Source organism: Rhinolophus hipposideros (genome assembly GCF_964194185.1).
Source record: "Rhinolophus hipposideros genome assembly, chromosome: 6".
NCBI classification, from domain to species: Eukaryota; Metazoa; Chordata; class Mammalia; order Chiroptera; family Rhinolophidae; genus Rhinolophus; species Rhinolophus hipposideros.
In genome coordinates, this window is record NC_138052.1 from 100,240,441 (window position 1) to 100,263,020 (window position 22,580).

At 59.3% G+C, this 22,580-nt stretch overlaps 2 protein-coding genes across 4 annotated transcripts; both read right to left on the reverse strand.

Moving 5' to 3' along the window:
- Positions 1-6,131: 6,131 nt before the first annotated feature.
- Positions 6,132-13,481, reverse strand: COPS9 (COP9 signalosome subunit 9). 3 transcript variants are annotated; one of them, XR_013993589.1, is made up of 5 exons: positions 13,359-13,478; positions 12,036-12,108; positions 9,293-9,444; positions 7,890-9,174; positions 6,132-7,568 (listed from the first exon to the last, which is right to left on the reverse strand). XR_013993589.1 is itself a non-coding variant. In XM_081052850.1 (3 exons), exons 1-3 carry the CDS (start codon positions 13,419-13,421, stop codon positions 9,407-9,409), a joined length of 174 nt encoding a protein of 57 aa, XP_080908976.1. In that variant the 5' UTR covers positions 13,422-13,481; the 3' UTR covers positions 9,182-9,406. The 3 variants fall into 3 exon arrangements, 1 of the variants encoding a protein (XP_080908976.1); XR_013993590.1 differs by having other exon boundaries at positions 6,132-9,174; XM_081052850.1 differs by lacking the exons at positions 6,132-7,568; positions 7,890-9,174 and having other exon boundaries at positions 9,182-9,444; positions 13,359-13,481.
- A 2,869-nt stretch (positions 13,482-16,350) lies between these two features.
- On the reverse strand, positions 16,351-17,967 carry OTOS (otospiralin). The gene is made up of 4 exons (XM_081051733.1): positions 17,819-17,967; positions 17,460-17,564; positions 17,307-17,333; positions 16,351-16,620 (listed from the first exon to the last, which is right to left on the reverse strand). Exons 2-4 carry the CDS (start codon positions 17,530-17,532, stop codon positions 16,436-16,438), a joined length of 285 nt encoding a protein of 94 aa, XP_080907859.1. The 5' UTR covers positions 17,533-17,564; positions 17,819-17,967; the 3' UTR covers positions 16,351-16,435.
- Between the last annotated feature and the right edge of the window lie 4,613 nt (positions 17,968-22,580).

The following is a 22,580-nucleotide window of genomic DNA, read 5'->3' on the forward strand; positions in this document are numbered from 1 at the left end:
GGCGCCTGTCGGGAAGCGGGCGCGAGCGCAGGGTTCGGAGCGGGGCGGGGCCGGTGGTGCTCGGTGCTCGGTGCTCGGTGCTCCGCGCCCGGGCTCCTTCGCTTCTGCCTGGGCCGCCCTCGCGGTGCCCGTCCGCCCGCCCCGGGCCTGGGGCGCCGGGAAAGGCGCTGCCGAGCCGTGGCGGATCCCGCGGGGTCGCGCCCGCCGCCCGGGTTCTGAGCGGGGTTCTGAGCGGGTCGCCCTCCCGCTGCCCGTGTTCTAAGCGGGGTTCTAAGCGGGCCGCCGCCCGGGTTCTAAGTGGGGTTCTGAGCGGGCGGCCCTCCCGCCGCCCGGGTTCTAAGCGGGGTTCTAAGCGGGCCGCCGCCCGGGTTCTAAGTGGGGTTCTGAGCGGGCGGCCCTCCCGCCGCCCGTGTTCTAAGCGGGGTTCTAAGCGGGCCGCCACCCGGGTTCTAAGCGGGGTTCTGAGCGGGCGGCCCTCCCGCCGCCCGGGTTCTGAGCGGGGTTCTGAGCGGGTCGCCCTCCCGCTGCCCGTGTTCTAAGCGGGGTTCTAAGCGGGCCGCCGCCCGGGTTCTAAGTGGGGTTCTGAGCGGGCGGCCCTCCCGCCGCCCGGGTTCTAAGCGGGGTTCTAAGCGGGCCGCCGCCCGGGTTCTAAGTGGGGTTCTGAGCGGGCGGCCCTCCCGCCGCCCGTGTTCTAAGTGGGGTTCTGAGCGGGCGGCCCTCCCGCCGCCCGGGTTCTAAGCGGGGTTCTAAGCGGGCCGCCGCCCGGGTTCTAAGTGGGGTTCTGAGCGGGCGGCCCTCCCGCCGCCCGTGTTCTAAGCGGGGTTCTAAGCGGGCCGCCACCCGGGTTCTAAGTGGGGTTCTGAGCGGGCGGCCCTCCCGCCGCCCGGGTTCTAAGCGGGGTTCTGAGCGGGTCGCCCTCCCGCCGCCCGTGTTCTAAGCGGGGTTCTAAGCAGGCCGCCGCCCGTGTTCTAAGCGGGGTTCTAAGCGGGCCGCCGCCCGGGTTCTAAGTGGGGTTCTGAGCGGGTCGCCCTCCCGCCGCCCGTGTTCTAAGCGGGGTTCTGAGCGGGTCGCCCTCCCGCCGCCCGTGTTCTAAGCGGGGTTCTAAGCGGGCCGCCGCCCGGGTTCTAAGTGGGGTTCTGAGCGGGTCGCCCTGCCGCCGCCCGGGTTCTGAGCGGGGTTCTGAGCAGGCGGCCCTTCCGCCGCCCGTGTTCTAAGCTGGCTTCTGAGCGGGCGGCCCTGCCGCCGCCTGTGTTCTAAGTGGGGTTCTGAGCAGGCGGCCCTTCCGCCGCCCGTGTTCTAAGCGGGGTTCTGAGCGGATGGCCCTTCCGCCGCCCGGGTTCTGAGCAGGCGGCCCTGCCGCCACCCGGGTTCTAAGCGGGGTTCTGAGCGGGCGGCCCAGGGAGGAGCTGTGACTTACACTCATACACCTGGTTAACAGTCCCAGGAAGCGTAGGCAACAGCCCACGGCTTTGGAAAGCAAACGGTGGTGCTGATGACCACCTCTTACCAGTGGGCGTGAGGCTCAGTGCTTCTCCTCGTTTGATCGTTTCATGCCTGCAACCAGTCCACAGGTAAGTAGTAGTTTCTTTTTTAAAACTCTTTTTGTTATGGACTGAATTGTGTCCCCCCCCAAATTCATATGTTGCAACCGCAACCCCCAATGTGACAATTGGGAGATGGGGCCTTTGAAGAGGTAAGTAGGGTTCAATGGGGTTCAGTGCAGTCGTTGGGCTGGGGTCTCATGCAATGGGACTGGTGCCCTTATAAGAAGAGGAAGAGCCACCAGGAATGCGCGTGCACAGAGAAAAGGCCATGTGAGGACACAGAAGGCGGCCATCCGCACACCAAGGAGACAAGTCCAAACAGAAACTAACCCTGCGGCCACCTTGATCTCGGACTTCCAACCTCCAAAGTGTGGAAAAATAAGTTTCTGTTGTTTAAGCTGCCCGTATGTGGTACTTGATGATGGCAGCCTGAGCTAATACACTTTTCCTTACAAAAAAAAATGTTTATTGAGGTACAATGTACATATTCTCAACGGCACAGATCTTAAGTGTTTGGTTTGATGAGTATTGACAATTAAACGCAACCACCCACAGACAAGACAAAATCCTATCACCCCGAAAGTTCACTCGTTTCCAGTTAATTCCACCCCCTACCCACCTCCACTAACCCTGAGGCAACTGCTTTCTGACCTGTATCCCCCAGGTTTAGCTGCCTGCACTAGTGCTGCTTTTAAATGGAGCCATGATTGTGGACTCCTGCCTGGCTCCTTTCTCTCAGCATCACGTTTGCAGGATTCACCCACGCTGTTGTGGACACCTGCACCCGTTGTTTTATTGCTGCCCCCACTCATTGCTTGTCCATTCTCCCAATGCGGGTGTTGGGGTCAGGTGCAGTTCGGGGCCGGTATGAAGAGGGCTGCTTACTCTCATACAAGTCTTTTACTTTTTTTTTTGGTGCACACGTGTATTAATTTCTCTTACACAAATACCTAAAAGTGGAATTTGCAAAGGGACAGAGTATAGGAGATTTGCAGGCTTGACCAAGACACCACCAAACCAGTTCCCAAAGTGGTCAGACCTTTTCCACTCCCAACAGCAGGGGGAGTTCCAGAAGAGGCTCCAGGGCCTCGACCATATTTGATGTCTGTACTTTTTACTTTAGACTGACCATTCAAACAAAGTGTGAAATGACAGCTCACTCTCATCCCCGATTGATGGTGTTGAACATCTTTTCAAGTGCTCGTTGGCCATTCGCACATCTCCATTTATGAGTCTTCTGTCTTTTGCCCCCGTCTTCATTAGGTTGCTGTTTTTATCATGTTTCCCTGAAAATCAGACCTAGCTGGACCATTACATTAATGTTTGCTCCAAAAGATGCATTAGAGCTGAGTTCCGGGGAAACGGGCCTGTTGATCTGTAGGAGCTCCTCGTGTACTTTGAATGAGGCCTTTGTCAGCTGCGTGTATTGTAATATCTCAGTCTGCAGCTTGACAAGTTCTCAATGGCATCTTCTAAGAACTTGGTGGTTTTTTCTTGAGCGGGCTATCTATAACCTCCATCTGTATAGACGGGAGACGGAGGCAGGGGAGTTAAATAACTTCTTCCAGGTCACCTACGTTAGAGGGTAGAACCGCGGCCTGGGCCTGCGTGTCCTGAGCAGGGACACCACAGCACTGCTCCAGGGACAGCCGTGCTCTGCCCGTCCTCAGAGGGCCAAGCGAGGGCAAGTCATGTCCCCTCGGTGAGGTTGTTTGTTCATCTGCAAACTGAGCACACTGCCTACCCCTCTGGAACGTTCTGAGGACTTAATGTGAGATTCCAAGCTGGCTTTCAGCGAGTGGCGTATTTTGGGATTAGGGTCATTAGCAAGAAGCTAAGCAAAGAAAAAACACAGCCAACTGTTCCAAATGTTATTTCCATGGCAGGTTTAGTGGTTTTCCTGTTTCAGCAAAAGTTCTAGCAGGTTATTTCAACATTGACTTAACTGCACTGGGCACAGTTGGGGACAGGAGTGAGGCTTCCAAGTGACAGGATAAATTAAGTCTCAGCAAAATAAAATTTAAAGTTGAGTCAAAAGGAGAAAAAGAAAAAACAAACAAAACCAAACCAACAACGCCATCCAAGGACGGCTGGCTGGAACAAGTCGTCCCAGGTCTCCACACAGGGCCCTTCCTATCAGAAGCTTCAATTGACCGACCACAAGTGACTTTCAAATTAGTGCCACGACGTAGGTGACTTCAGCTGAGCAGAAAACACTGCCATGCGGGGCACATTCCAGCTGAAAGAGGCACCGCCTCAGAGTCCAGCATACCTTCACCTTCAGGCAAAATCTGCCTGCAGGGCTCCACCAGGCCCTGGCTGACAGCTTCTCCAAGCTCGGGGATTCAGCCGTCAAACCAGTCCTTCCTTTAGAGCTCGTGCTAGTTGATGGCCCTTGACCTTGAAAGCCAGGCCTTCCCTGCTTCAGCTGCAAACCAGGAACCAAAGAAAATGGAGCGGGACCCATTTTGGGACCCAGCTTGGGCAGACCCCGAAGACGGGAAGACAAGCCGTCCCTCTACCCCAATGCCCCTCACCGCCACTAGGGACCCCTCACACCCTCACGGCCACCCCACTGGCCTCCCGCCCTCCTGCCCGGGTCCTGCACACACCTGGGCCCCTCTCCTCTGTCTCCTCCAGTCTGGGGCTGGCCTCCCAGGGCGTCTTCCGAGTGGGGCCTGCCCCACCCCCACCCTTACATCTTTTACACCGCGTTTTCCCAGGCTCTTCATGTCTGGTCCGGCCCCCAGAACTATGAGCCTGGTCTCTGTGAGACATTCACACACACACACACACCCCCCACAAAGTAGACTCTACGTCAGATGAATAGGCATAAATGTTCCAGATAACAGCACCTACCTGTCTGCCTCTCTTCCATCCAGGACCCCTGGGATCCCTCCAGGTCAACGGTCAAAGCTGCAGTGGGTTCCGTCCAGGGGGTGCAGACTGCCCCACTCTGCACACGCCACCACTTCCTTAGCTAACAAACATTTGTGTTGTTTCTATGGTTCTTTGCCATGAGGAAAGAAATGCAACCAATCCAGTTATGGTAAAGCTAGGTCAGAGGGCACGGGTGCCTGCAGTCTCAACACTGCTGCCATCCTGCTTTCAAAGACAGTGACACATGTCCCTCCCCACCAGCAGGTGTCCCACCACTCGTTAAATGTTTGCCCCTCTGGTGAGTAAAGTGATGTCTGGTTGCTTTACTGACATTTTATCAACTTCTTGTGATTCTGAGTTCCTTTAAATATTTGCTGGCTTTGGGTTGGTTCTTCTATAAATTGTCTTTCCAGCATCCTGTCCCCCTGCTTTCCAATGTGTCACCTAGTTCCTGCCATTCTGTGTAAGCTCTTACCTGTCAGTGTGAACACCAGCCCTTTGTCTGTGATCTCGGTGTCCTTTCTTTGTCTCCTCCGTGATCTCAGGGGAGAACGCAGCCCTTGACCAGGGATGGGATTCTGGCACCTCCCTTGCCCCAAACACACAGCACATCGAGGACATCAGGTTCCCTGCCCTGTGGGTGGGGTGGCACAGCTCTCACCCCAAGGCCGGCTCTACGAGGTCACGTGCGACTGATGTGAGAACCCCGATCTCTGGGACTTGGGACAGGAAAGGAAGTGCCAGGGCCGGCGGGGCTGGATGTCCTCGGGCACGGAGGACCCGTCACTGCCTATCTGCACAGCGCTCAGTGACCCGTTCCTCCTGCCCAAGGCCTGGTCACCTTTGTCACTCCCCTTACACTCGCCAGAGTGGCCCCACCAACATCCGAGTTCTCAGGCCCTTCCAGCTCTGCTCTGGGGCCTGGCTGACCAGGGGTGTTTCTCTCAGGGAAGCCTCTGGGCCAGGATCCCCCCACCAATCTAATGAACTGTGTGGCCATGGGCACCGGGGCAGGCTGCCACCTGGCATGTTCCCTAAAGCAGGAATGGGAATTCTCTGGAGAGCGCGGGCATGCACACCAGCTCCAGGAATACAGGCCACAGCCTGGCCCAGGCCCCTCACTGCCTCCACCTGGTCCCCAGACAGGGTTCGTGAGGCCAGGACATTTCTGTGGTGGGGGCAGGGGAGCGGTCTTGCTGGGCTGGGCCTGTCTGGCCTGTCCCTGTATGTCTTTGAACCGGGGTCACTAGGCAGCGTCTCTGTAGCAGGTGTGACTTGTGATGACAAATGGGAGGCAAGGCTGTGAGCACCGTGCCCCAGCCTCTCCCGAGCTCCTGCTGCGCGGCAGCCATGGTCCTGGCCCCCCTGCCCACGGCCTACTGTGCCCAGCATCCCTCTGGCTGGTTTCCGCCTCGTCACACAGGCCCAGGACTTGGTCATTTTCAGAGTCCCTTGCACACTGGATAGCTTGTCGTTTATTTACATTAAAAGACATTTACTAGGCACCTACTGTGTGTCCTCTGCCTGATTACGGGGACAGAGGGACCTGTTGTCCCTCTAGCACACAGTCACCCTGAAAGTCAGCTGACTTCCTGGACACCACTGCTGCTGTCCCTCCAGCCTCCTCTGACTGCAGAGCACTCACCATTTCCAGGGAACCACACTGTCCAACACGACGCAGTGAGAAATGCCATCAGAGCTGTATTTCTGAGTCATTTATTCTGTGGCTTCGGGGGGGTGACAATCACACAGACATGGGCACCTAAGAGATCTCTGAGCGTGGCTATAACCAGCCAGCGCTGACTCAGGCTGGGAGCCGGGCTAGACGTAAGAAGACGAGGCCTGAAGGCGCTCGCAGTGACCACGGCTGCTCCTTCCAGAAGCCTGTCCCCAGGCAGGAACAAAGGCAGCTGTGCAAGGGACTCCGTCACGTTCTGCATTCTGAGAGCCCTGGGTCCCGACAGTCAGAGGAAAGGCCAGCTCCTACATGCCTCCTGCAGGACAAAGGTTTTTTGTGAGCACATTTTCTCAGCACTTTCTTGTCTTGGCTCCAAACAGAATTCACAGCAGTAAACTTTCTAAACTCAGTAACGCTGCCTTTCAAATGTGACTGTTTTGGAAGTGTCCCTGTCCAGTTGCTCTGTTCGTCCCAGGACTCAGAGGCCTGTTCCCTCCCTAGCAGCTTCCTGAGCCCTGAGAAAGGCCGCAGGCATCTTCCCACTCAAACAAACACCAGTGCAAAGGCGGAACGTGGGGTGAGCGCTTCCCTGCCCAGGGACAAGCAATCGAAGGCGGGGAGAGCAGAAGGCTCCTTCCAAGGCCTCACCAAGTCCTCAAGCACAGCTTGAAACATCAAAACAACTTTATTCTATTACCTCCCCAACCCAAGGATTCAAGAACCAAACCCCATGACCCTCTGGGTTAGTAAAGGGCTCCCTTTCATCAGCGTTCTCACTTCTCAGAACCTGGAGCTGAATGAGGCCCCAAAACACTTGGTGTAGCAGGAAATATTCTCCAAATAACCCATCCCGGCCATCGAGTGCCGGTCAACCTTATAGAAAAGGTCCTTCCACACCCCTGAGGTTTGAATGGCTGCCACCTCCTCCTCTCAGCCAGAAGCACGGCCACTACTGATTGGCCAGGCTGGGAAAGAGGGTGAGCCAATCAGAGGCCTTCCCAAGACTGTGTGTGGGACACCCAGCCCCCAAAGGGGTGACACTGGGAGAGGTACAGATGGCTCTGCCAGAACCACGTTTTCTGCTGGGAAGAAAGACCACTGGGCCAAAGAAGCCGCGGGCAGAGCGAGGCAAACAGGAGGCCCAAGTGTGGGGTCCAGGAGCCCTGGGGCCAGCTGTCCGCTGTTCGCCTTTCCTTCCAGAGCCTTCCAGCAAGTTCCTGCTCTTTCACTTCCAAGGATTCTAATGCGTTTCCTTCTTTTCTCATGGAAGAGTCTTCTCCAAGCCCCAAGTCTTGCGTGCCCTCAGCCGATTCCTCTCCAAGTAGCTAGCCTGGCCTTCCTGATGTCCCACGGCCTGGCTGGCCCCAAGCCCTGGCTGGCCCCAATCCCATGGTCAGCAATGGCATGACTTCCTTCTACAGCGGGCTTCCTGGATGTGGTGGAGACTGGCATACAGGGCTCTGGCACTGAGGCAGTGAGGGATAAAACGTGAGATTTTGTCAGTGTAAGTGGAAACATACGACGGCCAGTTTGCCAAAGGCGTCTGCGCAGACAGATCAGTGAAGCCGCTGTCTGCAGAGGGACGCGCGGTTCCGCAGTGATGGCCAAGTCACAGGCACGTGAGGGAAAAGGTGGGAAGTCTGTCCGTGGCCTCATGGCACTGAGCAAGCGGCAATGACTGAAATCCCAAGGCCAACAGAGAGCCTGCTGGCCTCAGTCTGGGAAGGACACGCCAGCTCTTCATCCCGCCCACGTGCCCCTGGGTGGCAGCACCAGCTCTCCCTCACCTTGGATCACTCCTTCCTGCTGGAGACCAGACGTCCAGGAACTCGAAGGCACCTCAGGGACCAGGAGCCTTGTTTCCCAGTGAGGAAACGGAGGCCCAAGGAAGGAAGCTGGCTCCGCAGGCCCACGCAGCTCCCTGGAGACGTGCTGCACACGGGGACCTACGTGGGGCCACTGGCTGCCTGAGCTGCACTCAGCGCAGTGCCAGCCCCGCAGACTCTGCTGTGAACCTCACCTGACCGTGACCAGCTCCCCGCAGACCTTCCTGGGCCTGTTTCGTGAGCCCTTGGAAACAGTAAAGCCTGCTCGTGAACCAACCTCGAGCACAGCACCGCTCTCGAAAACCAAACCGTGCGCTCGCCTGCTGGAAAGCCTGTCACCTAGGCCTGTGGGTCTGGGCTGCGAGCCTGACAGAGCAACGAGCAGCCTGCACTTCAGCGCAGGGCAGTGCTTCAGGTGGAGGGACCAGGACATGCGTATCCTTCGTCTGTCCAAGGACGCCAGACTGACGCTGCCCTTATCAGCAGGGGAACCCCAGGAGACTGCTCTCCCCCGTCACCCGGGATACCCTGCAGGGCAACTGTTCCCCGCCGTCACCTAGGGAACCCTGTGGGATGACTGCTCTCCGGGGCCATCGAGGCGATGCCGCCAGTGAGCTCTCATGGTGTATCCTCACGTATCCTGAGTCACCTACCAAGTGGCTCTGCCTGACTGGGGAATGGGGACTGCGGAGTCCCATGGCTTGGGCATGTCTTGGTGAAGAAACCATCTCCACCTTGAGGTTGACTTGAAATAGTAATCTTAATTTTTACAGCCATTATCCATTGCTCAGCTGGACCAATAAGAAACATAAAAAAACCAACGAAACGTAATCCCCTCAGATGTTACATTCTCCTTTGACACAGAGCCACGCACACGCTTTGCATGTGTAGGCGTTTCTCTCCGAGATGTTCCCCTCCCCATCCTGATTCCTCAGGCCGCAGTTTTGGCGACAGCAGCTGCCCCGATGTTGAGGCGGGAGGAAAACGCGCGGCCCCACTGTGCTGAGGGGACGGGCAGCATGGGCCAGCACTGCCTGCATGACTGCCTGCTCGGGTCTAGCACCAATACCCCCTCAACAAACCTGAGCGCCCGGTCCCCGCACAGCACGCCGGGGAAACGTGTACAGTGTTTCTGTGTCGGTCAACGTATCCCCCTCTGCATGCTGGCCCCACGCGAGCGCACAGATGCACAAAGGGGCTTTCAGGGATTGTCACGTTCACTCAAAACCGCAGAATTAAAATTACCCTGCAAGTGACGACATTGTTTATTTTTAATTGAAGTTCAGGACAAAAGCTGGTCACATTCAGAGACGCACAGGCCTCATCCGCACTTAAAAGCACCCTTCCCTTTCTTGCATAACCACCTCCTGATTTCAGGTGATGTCCACGGTTCTTCAGAACCATTCCAAATTGTCTGAGGCCATCTACTACGGCACTAGGTGACAAAGGCGTGACCACACGCACCAACGGACAGTAGCTCACTGGATATCGTCATCATCAAAGAGGTCTTCAAAGTCTACACGAATGAACAAAAGTACGCATTAATGGGGCACAGAAGGTAAACAACTAAGAAAAGAACTTCAAAATGAATTGTACGGTCATTCAAAATAGAGGAAAGACACGAAACAATCTAATTAAATGAAAGGCTTCTCCCAGAACAGACTCGATTTTGTCCCACCCGGGGCTCAAAGATACTGTCCACAGGGACAGCGTTGCCTAGAACGCGTCCTCCTTCTATTTAGACGACAGCATTGAGACAGCGCATGCAAGGCGTGTTCGCTCCGCATGGGGCCACCTCGCAACTACCTCGCAACCACCATGGCAGGCAGCACCCTTACCTGTAGGCGCACCACCGCCACTGCCATGCCAGCTCTGGCGACTGGAGGTGAAAGGCACAAACCCCCCCTCCCCGCCCCACTCCACTCCATCCCAGCACTCTCACAGTGAGAAGGAGAATGTGGGGTGGAGAAAAGCGGTGGAAGGTCTGAGTCACGTGAGAACGACTCCCCTAAAGGAGAGAGACCTGTCGTCAAGCTTGAGAAACACAGCCTAAGCCCTGCTCCTACTGGAAGAAATGCCAGGCGCTGACAGCGCAGGACCTGCTGGGTGGGCAAAGTCATGGTCATGTTGTCCTTCCACTTACCTCGTTTCCTAACTTCCCTCCCAGACTTGTATTATTTACACGATGGGAAAAGAAAAGCTGGAAAGCACACCCATTCATCCCACTACACTGAAATGTGCAGTATGACTAGAAAGAGGAGCGGGAACGGAGGCAGCCCCCACTCGTGTCACTGCTAGTTCACGAGGAAGGCGGTGGGTGTCCCAGTGCCCCCAGCCACGTGGGCACAGTCAGTCCCACCAATGTGCCCGTCTCACCGCCTGACCTGGCTGGCCGTCCTACAGCTCTGAGCATTCACCTCCCCACCCCCAGCTGTAGCTAAGCCCACACGCCCTTCACACCCCTGCTGAGGTGTGAGCTCCTAGAAACAAGGCATCCACCTTTGTCAGAGCTCCCGTCACACAGGGTCCCTGCCTGCGCCCTGTCTAATGCCCCCCTACTTTGTAAAGCACAGAGAGTGAAGAGGCGTGGCCAGTCACGGTGAGGGCCCCACTGCCCAGGACCCAGGCCAGCGGAACTGTTCTCTGAGTAGGACTCAGAAGCCCCATCTAACGTCCACGCGGCTTTCTCTCAGTAAACGGCTTCCTGAACGTGGGCCGGTCACAGCCTGATGGGCAGCGTGCACCTCCTGAGCTGTTGGCGGGCAGTCCCACGTGGACACAGCCCTTCTGTGCTCCTCCCTTTCCAGCCTGACTCGGGGAGAAAGGGCCCCAACTGGCTCGTGCTGCCAAATGCACACTTGGCAGGTCAGCCGAGCCCATCACAGAGGCTTTCTCATCAGAACTAAAGGGCTGTTTTTAGAAATCACGTGAACTTGAACACGGTGACACGCCAATCGTCTCTAAACCCATGGTTGGCACAGGACGAGTCGGGCTTTGAAGGAAATCATCAACATGTGTGAGTGGGTGGTGCGGGACCAGGGGTCTCAGCACCCTGCCTACGGACAGGGAGCTGTGCTTTCACACAGGCAGCTCAGCAGAGGACGGTGCCTTTGCCCAATTTCCCCCCCACACCCTCTCGCTTACAGAATTTAGAGAAATGCTACTCAGTTCTCAAGGCTCGGCTCACATGTCACTGTCCCCAGTTCTGAGAGGAGTTGGTGGCCGACAGGATGTTGCTTCAGGGGGTGGCCAGGCTCCCCCTGCACTTAACCACGCAGCCTGGCTTCTCCTCTTAGGCAACAACCGGCCTAAAAGGAGCCCGATAAAATAACCAGGACTCAGGCAACGAACATGGCAACATAACATCCTAGCTGCCACTAAGTAGTAGTGACAAAAGTTCTTTGCAGCAGCAGGCACCTTGGGTTAAAGGAGGACGACAAAGGGAGAAACAGCGGTCAGTAGTCCTCAGAAAAGGGTCCTGTGCTTCTCTGATGACTCAAACCCTCGGGAAGGATTAGTAGAATCTGTAGGAACATGGTCTTCAGAAACGTGAAGAGACCAAGGAAAACACCCCCTCTGACACACGAGGATTTCGTGTAAAGTTGCCTGCTGTTTCCTTGGTAAAGCCCCACACACACTGTGGGTAACTGCAGGTCTGAAACACGAATGGCCCTGGTTTCAGAGGAAGGAGGGGGTAAAGCGGCAAAGGCAGCGTGGGGACAGGAACCCAGTGGGCAGCAGGGAAAGGAAAGAAAGCAGCCGTGGGGAGCGAACGGGCATGAGACGCCCCCGTGTCTAGCGTCGTGGGCCGGGGCCCAGACATGAGCACGGCTCAGGCATCCGAAAGCGTGTCTACAGCTCCCGCTCAAGGCCCAGAGTGTAGGACTGGGAGCAATTGTACGCTATTTTTATCTCCTGAAAAGCAGGGCTGGCTGCCAGTGCTAAGGGCCTGCTGTCCTTCTATATAAACCGTACTGCGCTCCGAGGACAGCGGCGGACGTGGGCTTCACTGTTCTGCGATCCAAACCCTCCGCGTGACAAGGCCGCTGCGGGCACAGCCGGCGGGAGGGACGCGCGGACGACAAGTGGCGCCCCCCGCAGCCTCACCGTTGAAGAAGTCTGCGTGCACTGCCTTCTCGTTGGCGGCCAGGTCCATCAGGAGGCCGGTGCTGCCTCCCGCCTGCGGAGGGAACGGCGAGGCCGTCAGCAGCGCCTCCCGGGCTGCACAGCACCCACAGCACCCACAGCACCACGCGGGAGGAAGGCGGGGCGGAGGCGCCCGGGCCGAGTCAGGACTTCGCCGCAGGCGACACGCGGGCGGGGCGGGCGGGCGGGATCCCAGGCGTCGCCGCAGGTGTCCCCGGCCCCACGGCCTCGGTCCCCGTTAGGAGAGCCCCGCACGCCCTGGACACCCCTTCTGCGTGGCCCTCCCGTGGGGGTCCCAGTCCCCTGCGGGGCGTTGCCAGAGCCCGCACACGCGCAAAACTGGGCCCGTCTGCCCTGGACGGCTCCCGGCTCCGTCCAACAACTGAACCGTGTCCCTCGGGAACTGGCTCGTGAGCGGCGCCACGACAGGGCGTCCCGGCGCCACGACTCCACGCGGCAGTGAACGCGCAGTGGCCCCGGACTGAGCCGCAGTCCCAGGCGCGGCCGAGGGCGCAGTGCCCGGCCCCCGGCCCCCCGGCCCCCGGCCCCCCCCGGCCCCCGGCCCCCCCACCCCCTCCGACCCCTCGGCCCCCCGCCCCCCCGGCCCTCCCGGCCCCCCGCCTCCCCGGCCCTCCCGGCCCCCCCCGGGCCCCCGACCCCCCGGCCCCCCCGCCCCCCCCCGGCCCCCCGCCCCCCCCCGGCCCCCCCGACCCCGGCCCCCCGCCCCCCGGCCCCCCCGACCCCCCGCCCCCCCCGCCCCCGGCCCTCCCGGCCCCCGGCTCCCGGCCCCCGGCCCCCCGACCCCCGGGCCCCGGGCCCCCCCGGCCCCCGCCCCCCCCGACCCCCGGCCCCCGGCTCCCGGCCCCCGGCCCCCGCCCCCCCCGGCCCCCGGCTCCCGGCCCCCGGCCCCCCGCCCCCCCGCCCCCCCGCCCCCCCGGCCCCCCGCCCCCCCGGCCCCCCCGGCCCGCCCGCCACCCCCCCAGGCGGCTGTCCCTCCGCCCGGCTCTCGGAGCTGAGGGCGCCCCGTCCCCGAACACCGGCTGTTACCCAGGACTCTGCACCTGCCGCGTGCTCCCGGGCTCGGGGGCTTCCTGCGCCGTGGGCGCTGCCGGCCGCGCCGCTCCCACACCGCGTGCCCGCCCGGACCCTCCGTCCCCCCGAGACCGTCCCCCGTGACGCCCGCAGGGGCCGAGCGGGTGTCTCGGGGCCCTGGAGGCCCGCGCGCCGCCCCCGCAGCCCTTCCGGGAGCAGCCCTCCGGGGAGCCCGCCGGGCCCCCGCCTCACCTCGTCCAGGTCCACGTAGGGCCCGGCGCCCTCGGGGAACATCTCGTCCACCGCCGGCTTCATGCCCTTCCCGCGGCGCTCCGGGCGCCCCGCACCGACTTCCGGCCCAGCGGCCGCCTCTTCCGCTGTGCGCGCGCCGCGGCAGGTCTACACGCCGGAGGGTCGCCGACTCTATGGTTCCCCCCCCCTTGCTCCGGCAGGTCTAGACGCAGGAGGACCGCCGACGCGGCGCGCTCCTCCGGCCTTTGCTTGGCCCCAGGACTGGCCCCGCTCCCAGCTGCGCTGCACGGGTCTCCCGCCCTGTCGGGCACAAGGGGAACTGCCCAGTGACTTACTGGTGGCCCGGAGCCACACACAGTTCAGCCCCAATGGCCTGGCACGCAGAGGCGCCCGCGAAATCCTCATTAAAGACTGTGAATGGTCCGCAGGGAAGAGGCGATGCACAGGATAGGAGAAAATATCCGCGAATCGTAAATCTGAGAAGGGCTTCACGCCCAGAATGTATAGAGAACGGAAATTCAACAACAACAAGAACCACGTGCAAAAGTGAGCAAACCACTTGAATAGGGACGATCCTCCAAACACGCACGAATGGTGAACGCGTCCAGCGCCGCTGACCAGGAAAAGGCAGATGAAGCCCAGTGCGAGGCCGCCTGACCCACGCGGATAAAAGCCCCCGGGAAATGCCGAGCACGGGGCGGCCGCGGGGGTGCGGGACCCCGACAGGCTGCAGCCGCTGTGGGCAGCACGGGGCAGTCCCCGGAGGTAAACACGGAATTACCCTGTGCCCCGCGCTCCCACCCTGGACTTACACCCCAAAGTGAAAGCAGGGCCTTACGGAGAGAAGTTTCACAGCCGTGTTCACAGTACCGTCCACATCGGCTTAAACGCACCAACAACGCGGGTCTCTATCCATCAACTCACTGTAACCCCCGGCCTCAGGCCAGCAGTGACCACGGCAGGGACGGCGCGTGGTGGCCAGGGCTCATGCTTGTGCGTGGCAAGAAGCTCAACACTGGAGTGCTGGGGGGTACAGGGGGCTGAGAGCATGGGCAGGAGGTGGAGGGGTCCCCACAAGGTCTGACGACAAGAGGGGGTGCATAGGCGAGAACGGAACCTGCTGTGTGCTGAGATGAACAGGGAGGGGTTCCTGCCAAATCTGAGTCCTAAACACTGGAGTGCGGGAGCTGCAAGGTGGGCAGCCTGTTACCGAGTGGGCGTGGGGTCCGAGGGGGACGTGGGGGTGGAGGCTTGTCCTCTGGGAAAAGAGGGCGGGTCAGCTGGGCCTTTAAAGACACACAAATGCAGCCCAGCTGTGTGTCCGGGGCAGCTATGGGGTGCTGCTGACCCCTGATGGGACAGTTCTGGCCAGAGCACCATGGGGTCTGCTCAGGAAGGCACCCAGGGTTAGGGTCTTTCCGAGCAGCCTACAGAGACAGAGGGGGCCTCCATTCTTTAATGCTTGCCCCAACTGGGGGCAGGAACATCTGGGTAGAAGATAAATGTTCACACACACACACACACACACACACACACACACACACACGTCACTACCGGGGAAATCCAGCTGCCAAGAGCATCTTTTCTCTGGTGTGATGGATTGAGACCCAGTTGTCCCCCGTGGGAACTTATGACCAAACCTCATTCCAGCTGTTATATGAATCAGGAATTTTTTTTTTCTCTCAAAAAATGCAGCTAATTTACAGAAACCAAATTCAAACCAGTTCAAGGGAGGGAAAGAAAGAGACAAAGAATGTATGGGCTTCTCCAAAGCAAATGGTTAGTGTCCTTCTTGAGAATTTAACCAGGGGCACAGGGAGAGAACCCAGCTGGTGGTGACAGGAGGTGGAGGTGAGAGGGCAGCAAGCCTGTGGCGGCTGGGGAGAGGGGGGTGACCACAGGAGGGGCCGAGCCCTCCTGCTCTGGGCACTGGGCAACCTCCCCGTCTCCAGGGCCCTCACAGCCCTGCTGGGTCTGTGCCTGGGTCCCAGGACGTGCCCCCCAAGACACTGTTGCTATGAGAATTCTCACAGTTACGTCCCCTGCTGCTTGACATAACTCGAGTCTTGCTCTGAGCAGCAGAAATTGCCTCACTCATCTTAAAGGACTGCCTACCAAGCCTCCCGGACGGCCAGCACGCAGGACCAAATCCAGCACCATCACCTATTTCCTCCCAGATAGAACGGGTAACACACAAGTTTCACCAAGGCCTACGTATTTCTTATTATGTGTGACAGTTTCTGTAGCTAGACATTAGCACACATACCAGTATCTATAGTGAAATACATCATACTTTCTATTATTTTATTTTAATAGAAAATCTGGTTGCAGCCTATTAGTTTCTTCCATCTGACAGGGTGTGACCTGCAGGGTCCCCAGCTTGCACAACTGCCTGCGAGGGCTCACCGTCTGCACTGCAGGTGTCCCGTAGGAGAGTCTGGTCCCTGAGACGCCGTCCATGCTGCCTGTCGGTCCTTCCTCTCCCTCCGGAGAGCACCGGGTGGGCAGGCCTAGTGCTCCCAGGGCCCTGACCCGTCCACACAGATGGAGCCCCTGCTGCCTGGTGTAAACCGCCCTCAGGAGAGTGCCGAGTGTGGGGGGCTGCCCAGGAGTGGCCGCTGCGGGTCTGGCTGCTGTCCAGCTTAGTGGCTAAGGGCAGGGGTTCTGGGGAGAAGCTGCCTGGATGGGCCTGGGTCCATCAACAGCTCAGCCAGTTACCTGGTGTCTCTTTGCCTCAGTTCCCTCACCCACACTCCGGGGGACCTGCAGCACCGCTCCTAGGGTCAGGGTGGGGATGAGATGACAGGGGGACACAAAGCAGCGAGTCCTGAGCCAGAACTGCTGTGTCTTCTGTGGACAGAAACTGCACGTGCTTATCAAAGAAGTGCTCGCTAATGGTCAAAGGAGCAGCTTCCTGGTCCGAAGGCGAAGGGAAATGGGTCCTGAGTGGAGCTGGCTCTTGAAGGAAAACCACAAACCTGTGTTGTGCATTTTAAGTCAGGAGTTTATTGAGCTGAGGCCAGACCCAAATGCCCCCGGGGTCCCTGTCTGCCCCAGGGCGCCAGGCTGGGGAGCTCTCAGTCCTCCTGATAGGGGACGTGGAAGCCCAGGGTGTTCCCCAGGGGGAAGTGAGCAAAGAAGGTGCGGGCCATGTCCTCGATCTGGGGGTAGGCCCCCAGCGTCTGGAAGAAGTACACGTAGTTCCAGAAGTCAGACGTGGAGAAAGGCCAGTAGGGCATGGCCGGCAGCTCGGCGTAGGGGTCTGAAAGACAGGACAGCCGGCCTCAGGGCTGCGCCACTCATCCTGCCCCCTGGCCACCCCCACGGAGGCCTCAGGCAGGCGGAGGTGCTCAGCAGAGCCAGCGCAGTGAGGGCACCCTCTTGGCTGGGAGTGCAGCTGGGCCACCCCAGGTCCTCCCGGAAGTTCCTTGGAGCCTGGTTATTGGAGCAGCAATGGGGGATGACCCAGGCCCTGCCCCTCGGACTCCTGGTGTGCGGGACAGAGGAGGAGGAGGAGAAGGTGGGGAAAGTCTGGCCTCTGCCCTGGAGATGCTGAGCAGGGAGGGAATGCTGTGGGGGCGGGGGGGGGGGGGGGACGTGGGGCTGTCCTAGTGGGATTTCAAAAGAGACCACAGCCCCCAGCCCTGGAGCCTGTATGTTACTGCACCGAGCTAGAACTCTGGGTCCCAGAGTGGGAATGTCAGTGTCCTCAGGGCTTGGAGGGTCCCAACACCATGTAGAGCCCTGTGTGACCCCTATCTGATGTGTCCCCCGGGGCCCGGAGGGCAGGGCCTGGGAAAGAGGCTGCAGTCCCTCTGCCTGCACTGGGCCTGGAGCCGACCCAGGGGTCCCCTTCAGCTGCTCGGAATAAGAAGGAGCTGCCACCCAGTCCCTCTCCTTCCCCCACCCCCACCAGACAAGAGAAGAAATGGGAGGAAGATACAATACCTCCCTCCTCCTGCACAGGCTTGGCCCCTGCAAAGGAAGAGGAGAGCGGTCACCCAGGAGAACCTCCGGGCGGTCCCAACACACATCAGCTGCCCTGGTGGCAGGGGGACCAGGAGCAGAGGGGAGCATGCAGGGAGACGGGGAGCCTCTCACCTGCCAGAGGCACCAGCAGGAGGCAGAGGGTCACCCCATGCAGCAGGAAGGTTTTCATCTTCCTCAGACACATCCCCACTGGCCCGCTGACTGGCTCAGGTCCACCTGCAGCAGGAGGAATCCAGAGGGTGAGACCACCCACCCATCAGTGCCCCAGCTTCTTCCCGCCACCCCCAAAGTGGACAACTCCCGGGAAAACAGCTCTGGTGAAAAGACAACTTCTTAGTATTTTCATAGCAGTTTCAATTTCAGGGGCTTCAAAGTATTATTCTGAGGCTCAACCCTGCGTTGCTCTGGCCCTGTTTAATTTCAACAATTTAAGAAACCGCACCTCCGTCTGCTGCCCTCCCCGAGGTTACCTGGCCACCTCGCTCTGCTCTTGTCGCTCAGCCTCAGTCTCACAGCTGATGGTCGGTCGCCTGCTGCCAGCACACAGGCTCCGCTCGCTTTATAAACACCAGGACAAGGACGGACGTCACCTACGTGAACCGTCAAACTGAATATTTCATCCCCCGCCAGAGGACCCAGGGCTTGTGTGACGCTGCTGGCAGCGGAACTGCGTGAGTCCACGTTTGGGAATCTGATCCAGAGATCAAATTGGAGAAAAACATCTTTCTCAGGCGACTTCTAAGATTTGTAAGACTGAATTCAACACAGGGACTCGAAATAAACCCATTTCCTCTCCCCCGGGAGAGAAAAATGGTCTAAGCCTGATACTGAGGCTGAGATCCCCCCACAGGGACGGGGCAATCACAGAGCTGCCCGGCCAGGCAGGCAGGACGGGACCGGGGAGCCCCTGGCAGCCCCAGAAAGTGCCCTGGCCAACAGGCCCCCGCTGAGCAGTGGCAGGCAGGAAGGGGGAGGGCTCAGCCCGACTGCGGCTCAGACCAGAGCCTTCCTGCTTACAGTGCAGTCATGAGTCTGCCCTAGGCAAGGCAGCTCTTCAGGTCTCCAGGACACCTTCTGCAACACCAAGGGTCTCTGCACATCAGGCCACTCTGATTACAGCCCCGACGGTCGCCACGCCCCATGGCCCTGCCCCAAAAGGTCCCATGCTCAGGAACCAGGGCCATGTCCAGCGCAGCAGTCCCCAGGCTTAGTGCGGTCACCACAGGGGGCTCCAAGGCTGCAGGGATGTCCTCACCCACATGTTCCCCACAGCTGAGGTGCACGGCATGTCGCCTGGGGGACACTTGAGGGGTGGAGAGCGGGTCTCAGGTGACAGATCCATCCAGCACACACCCTGGGCTCCCCAAGCCTCTGGGTCTTTCCAGGGACAAGTTCTGGCCCTCGGCTTCCTTCTGCGTCAGCAACCTTCACGCAAACAGGGGAAAGCCAGTGCTTGTCACCCCGTGAACCCAGGATCTCTGCCAAGTGGGCCCAGCCCCACTCCTCGGGCCAACCCAGAGTTACAGCACCTCTACCCCAGCCCACCCCATATCTGTTCCCTGGGCTTCTGCTGACGTAAATGGGCGTATGTGGTGCCTCCCGGGGTCACACCTACACTTCAGGGTCTGGTCATAGGTGTGGAAGCAGAGGTGTGGTGTGCTTGGTCTCGAGGGAGCCAGCAGCCCCTCACCAGACAGGGACTACCAGGGACACCAGACAGTGTCTTCAGCAAGGGGACAAACCCCCCCAGACTGTGAGGAAGCACGGCTTCTCCTGGCAAAGCAGTCTCAGCAGAATTTAGGGGCTCATGCCCCCAGCTTCAGTTCAGCTGAAGTCGTCAGTTCAGTTGCCACCTGCCAGATTAGGCCTTGGGCTTTATTTTCAGAAATCTGGATCTCATGCCTATAAGAAATAATGAATTCTATGAGGGCCATTGTGTCAGGGTCCCCAAGACCACCCCAGGCTCGCCAGGACTCCCAGGACGTACAGCTGGGATTCATGGCAGATGGTGCAAAGCGCACGGAAGGGAAGAGACTCACGGGGAGAAGTCAGGACCGGGCTTGAGCTCCCAGAGCCCCCTCCCCATGGAGCTAATTCCCCGCCACCCGTTGTGATGACACACCTGAGGCCCGGGAAAGCCCGTTAGAGACGCAGCACCCAGGGTTATGGGGCTGGTCAGGGTACCCTCTGCCTGGGGCAGATTCCAGGCTCCAGGTGGGGAGCGGTGCTGGGCGTGAACCCCACTTTGCACAAACATTTAGGTGCAGCAGGGCCTTCTTATCCATGTCAAGCTGGGGACCCTCTGAAGTCCGAGTTCCCCGATGCCAGGCAAAGGCCACCTGGCAGGCGGGCCGGCTTGTTGACCCTTTCCTGCATAGCATAGAAGTTTCTGGTTCCTTATCTGCCCCTTGGGCTGGGAATTTTAAGCTCTGAGCTCATTTTCTTTTCCCAAATTCCCCAGCACATGTAGAAACTGCCAATCAACCCCATGGTTCTTACTCCCTATTTCCACTAAGTGGCCCAAGGCATCAGCTACCTGGTCACCCAAGCCTCACCTTCTGTTTCTTGGCTCTGTGACCCTAATTTGCACTTTGTGCCATGGGCTGTGGCACCCCTTTACCACTGCAAATGGCACCATTAATGTCAAGCCAGAGAGCCAACTTCTGCTTCTGTCCTGAACACACTAATCCCCTGGGCCCTCTCCCGGCTCCAGTTCTCCGCCTGATAGGGCCACGAGGCCAGCTTTGGGACACGGGTTTATTGTAGGAACACCTATGCAGTGGGGCGGGGGCTGGAAGGGCGAGTGGGCAAGGCCCTGGCTGGCTGGCTGGCTATGGAGGCGCGGCCCAGCGTGGTGGGGACCTGGGACCCCCAGACTCAGTAGGAGAGCTGAGCAGGCAGGCCATGGAGGAGAGGTGGCCAGCTGGGTCCTGCCACCATCCATCACCACAGCAGACAGTAATGGCTCATTGTCCATCCTTACAACCCCATGTCTGAAAATGATGTACAAGCATCCCTATGATGTTAGGGGGGGAAATAAAGTCATATGTACCGTATCTTTATAACTATTCCCCAGTAAAAAACTAGCTGGAAACATGAGTAATGAGCAATGACGGTGCTGGGTACTAGAGCTATGGACATAGAAAGTTGTTTTTCTTCTTTCTGGGTATATAGTTTCCTTAATTTATTATTTTTATGTATGGAAAAACCTTTTAAAAAGTCACCACCAATAGCTCCCTGTTACTTAGCATTCTGCTTTGCCGTTTTGGGTCGACCTCCTAGGTGTCTGGGCCACCCTTCCTAGGGGTGGCCACGCTGCCACCCCCATGTCCACCTCACAACTTTTCTTCTTTCCTGAGTCCTTCAAGCCACCCTCCCTTGTGGCCTGTGTTCAGACTTTCCCTGGCCACACCTGGAGAGCCCCCCCTGGAGGTCCGCTCCTCTGTCCCCTACAGGACGACCCCTTCACCCCCTCACCCAACAGCCGTCCTAGAATGCCCCTGCTGAGTCCACAGACACAGCCTTGTATTGTTCTTGTCCAGTGGGGTCCCTAGAGCCTGTTGAAATGCAGGCTGGGACTCAGCAGGTTGGGGAGAGAGCTTCTAACAGGCTCCCAGGAGATAGACGCCTGGGCTGCTGGCCCCAGAGCACACTTAGGAGATTGAGGCATAGGCAGGTGTCAGAATCACCTAGGGGACATGTGAGACTTCAGAGTCCCGGGCCTCACCCCTCAGAGCTCAGGGGTGGGCCTGGGACTCTGCATTTCTGTCATGTTACCAGAGCTGCTGAGCAGGTCCAAGACCAGACTTTGAGAGCCACTATCTAAAGCAGAGGTTCTTAACCCTGGCTGCACGTTGGGACCACCAGCAGAGGTCTTAAATAGGGGGATTTCCAGCCCCCAGGCTCCACAGGTGGGGTTCTAATGGAATGGGCCCAGAATGGGGCCCAGGTGGGTGTTTGTGAAGTCTCCTCTCTCCAGGTGAGTCTGCTCTGAAGCCTGGTTGACTACCTCTGCACAGGCGGTGGGGCTGCTTCCTTGCTCCCCCAGCCCCTGCCCTGCACAGGACCCTCCCTGTGGATGCATTGGAGGCCTCTGAAGGTCCCACCTGCGTGGGGTGAGAAGGAACTCTGGTTGCACAAAACAGGTCTTAGTGGACGAGTGGACAGAGGCTCCCTGTTGCTTCCCTCCTATGTTAACTGGGAGGGGGGAGGCTCGGGGCTCTGCCAGCACTGTGGGAAGGGAACGAGCCAGGGCAGCTGGCCTGGGGACCCTCCCCTCCTCCACCGCGTCCCCTGGACCAGGTGAGGCCTGGGGCATGACCTGCCCGCCCCCACTGCCCGCACTGCCCATTAGGAGGGCTCTGGGCGCCCTCTGCCGCCCGGCTCGGGAGCAGCAAGCTCGGCCCGTGGAGGTCACTGAGCAACTACGACCCTGAGGGTGAGTGCCCCGGGGCTCGGACCTCCTGGTCGCAGTCCTTCCAGCTGTCCCACAGCAGGCCAGACCCTTGTTCATCACTAAGTCCTAAGTCCAGGTCCTCCGGGACACAGGCTCCCTCCTGGACGCTCCTCCTCCCTGACCCCTTTCTGTGGCTGGCCCGCCCGGAATGCGCCCACTGCTTCAGCGCTGGGCGCCTCGCTCGCTGCCTCTCACTGAGCCCAGCAACTTTGCCTTTTTTGGAGACTTCGCCATCTCCCAGCTCCATCTCATGTCCTCAGTCCTAGCAGGTGACACTGCCCTTCTGCTTGGCTCTGTGATCTGTCTGCTTCCTTCCCGAGCCCACGGCTCCTGCAGAGCCTGAGTGTCCCAGGTCTAAGCAGCTCCTGGCAGCAGATGGGTGGGGCTGGCTGAGAGCGCTGACAGACTGAACCCATGGTCAGGTCATGGGCCGTGCCCAGCATCGCCCAGTCAGTGTGACAGCCGGGTCCTCAGGCCGCTCACGCAGTGTCCCGGGGTGCCCGGGCCAGCGCCCAGCTCTGCTGTCCTCTGCAAAACCTGTGACTGACCCGGGTCCCTCGAGAAGCGCCTGCCTCCAGCTCCCTCCCGCGGAGGGGACACCTCTCACAGTCACCTGTTTTGTTCCCAAAGCTGCTGTAAGAAAAGGATCTAATTAAATGTCACAAAACCTAATGAACGTGAACAGTTTTGTGGATAGAGCTAAGATGCCTCGGAAAGGAGGGCATTGCTGGAAACCATTGTCACATTAGACGTGGGCGTGACAGCTCTGGAAGACG

What these genes read in the sequence shown, in the direction of transcription:
- COPS9 (XM_081052850.1), bottom strand. Translation starts at nt 13,421, where the DNA reads ATGAAGCCGGCGGTGGACGAGATGTTCCCCGAGGGCGCCGGGCCCTAC. An exon ending in CCTACGTGGACCTGGACGAG is followed by an intron (nt 12,109 to 13,358) that starts GTGAGGCGGGGG and finishes TTCCCTCCGCAG; the next exon opens with GCGGGAGGCAGCACCGGCCT. An exon ending in GCACGCAGACTTCTTCAACG is followed by an intron (nt 9,445 to 12,035) that starts GTGAGGCTGCGG and finishes TCATTCGTGTAG; the next exon opens with ACTTTGAAGACCTCTTTGAT.
- OTOS (XM_081051733.1), bottom strand. Translation starts at nt 17,532, where the DNA reads ATGTGTCTGAGGAAGATGAAAACCTTCCTGCTGCATGGGGTGACCCTC. An exon ending in CCTGCTGGTGCCTCTGGCAG is followed by an intron (nt 17,334 to 17,459) that starts GTGAGAGGCTCC and finishes CTTCCTTTGCAG; the next exon opens with GGGCCAAGCCTGTGCAGGAG. An exon ending in GCCTGTGCAGGAGGAGGGAG is followed by an intron (nt 16,621 to 17,306) that starts GTATTGTATCTT and finishes CCTGTCTTTCAG; the next exon opens with ACCCCTACGCCGAGCTGCCG.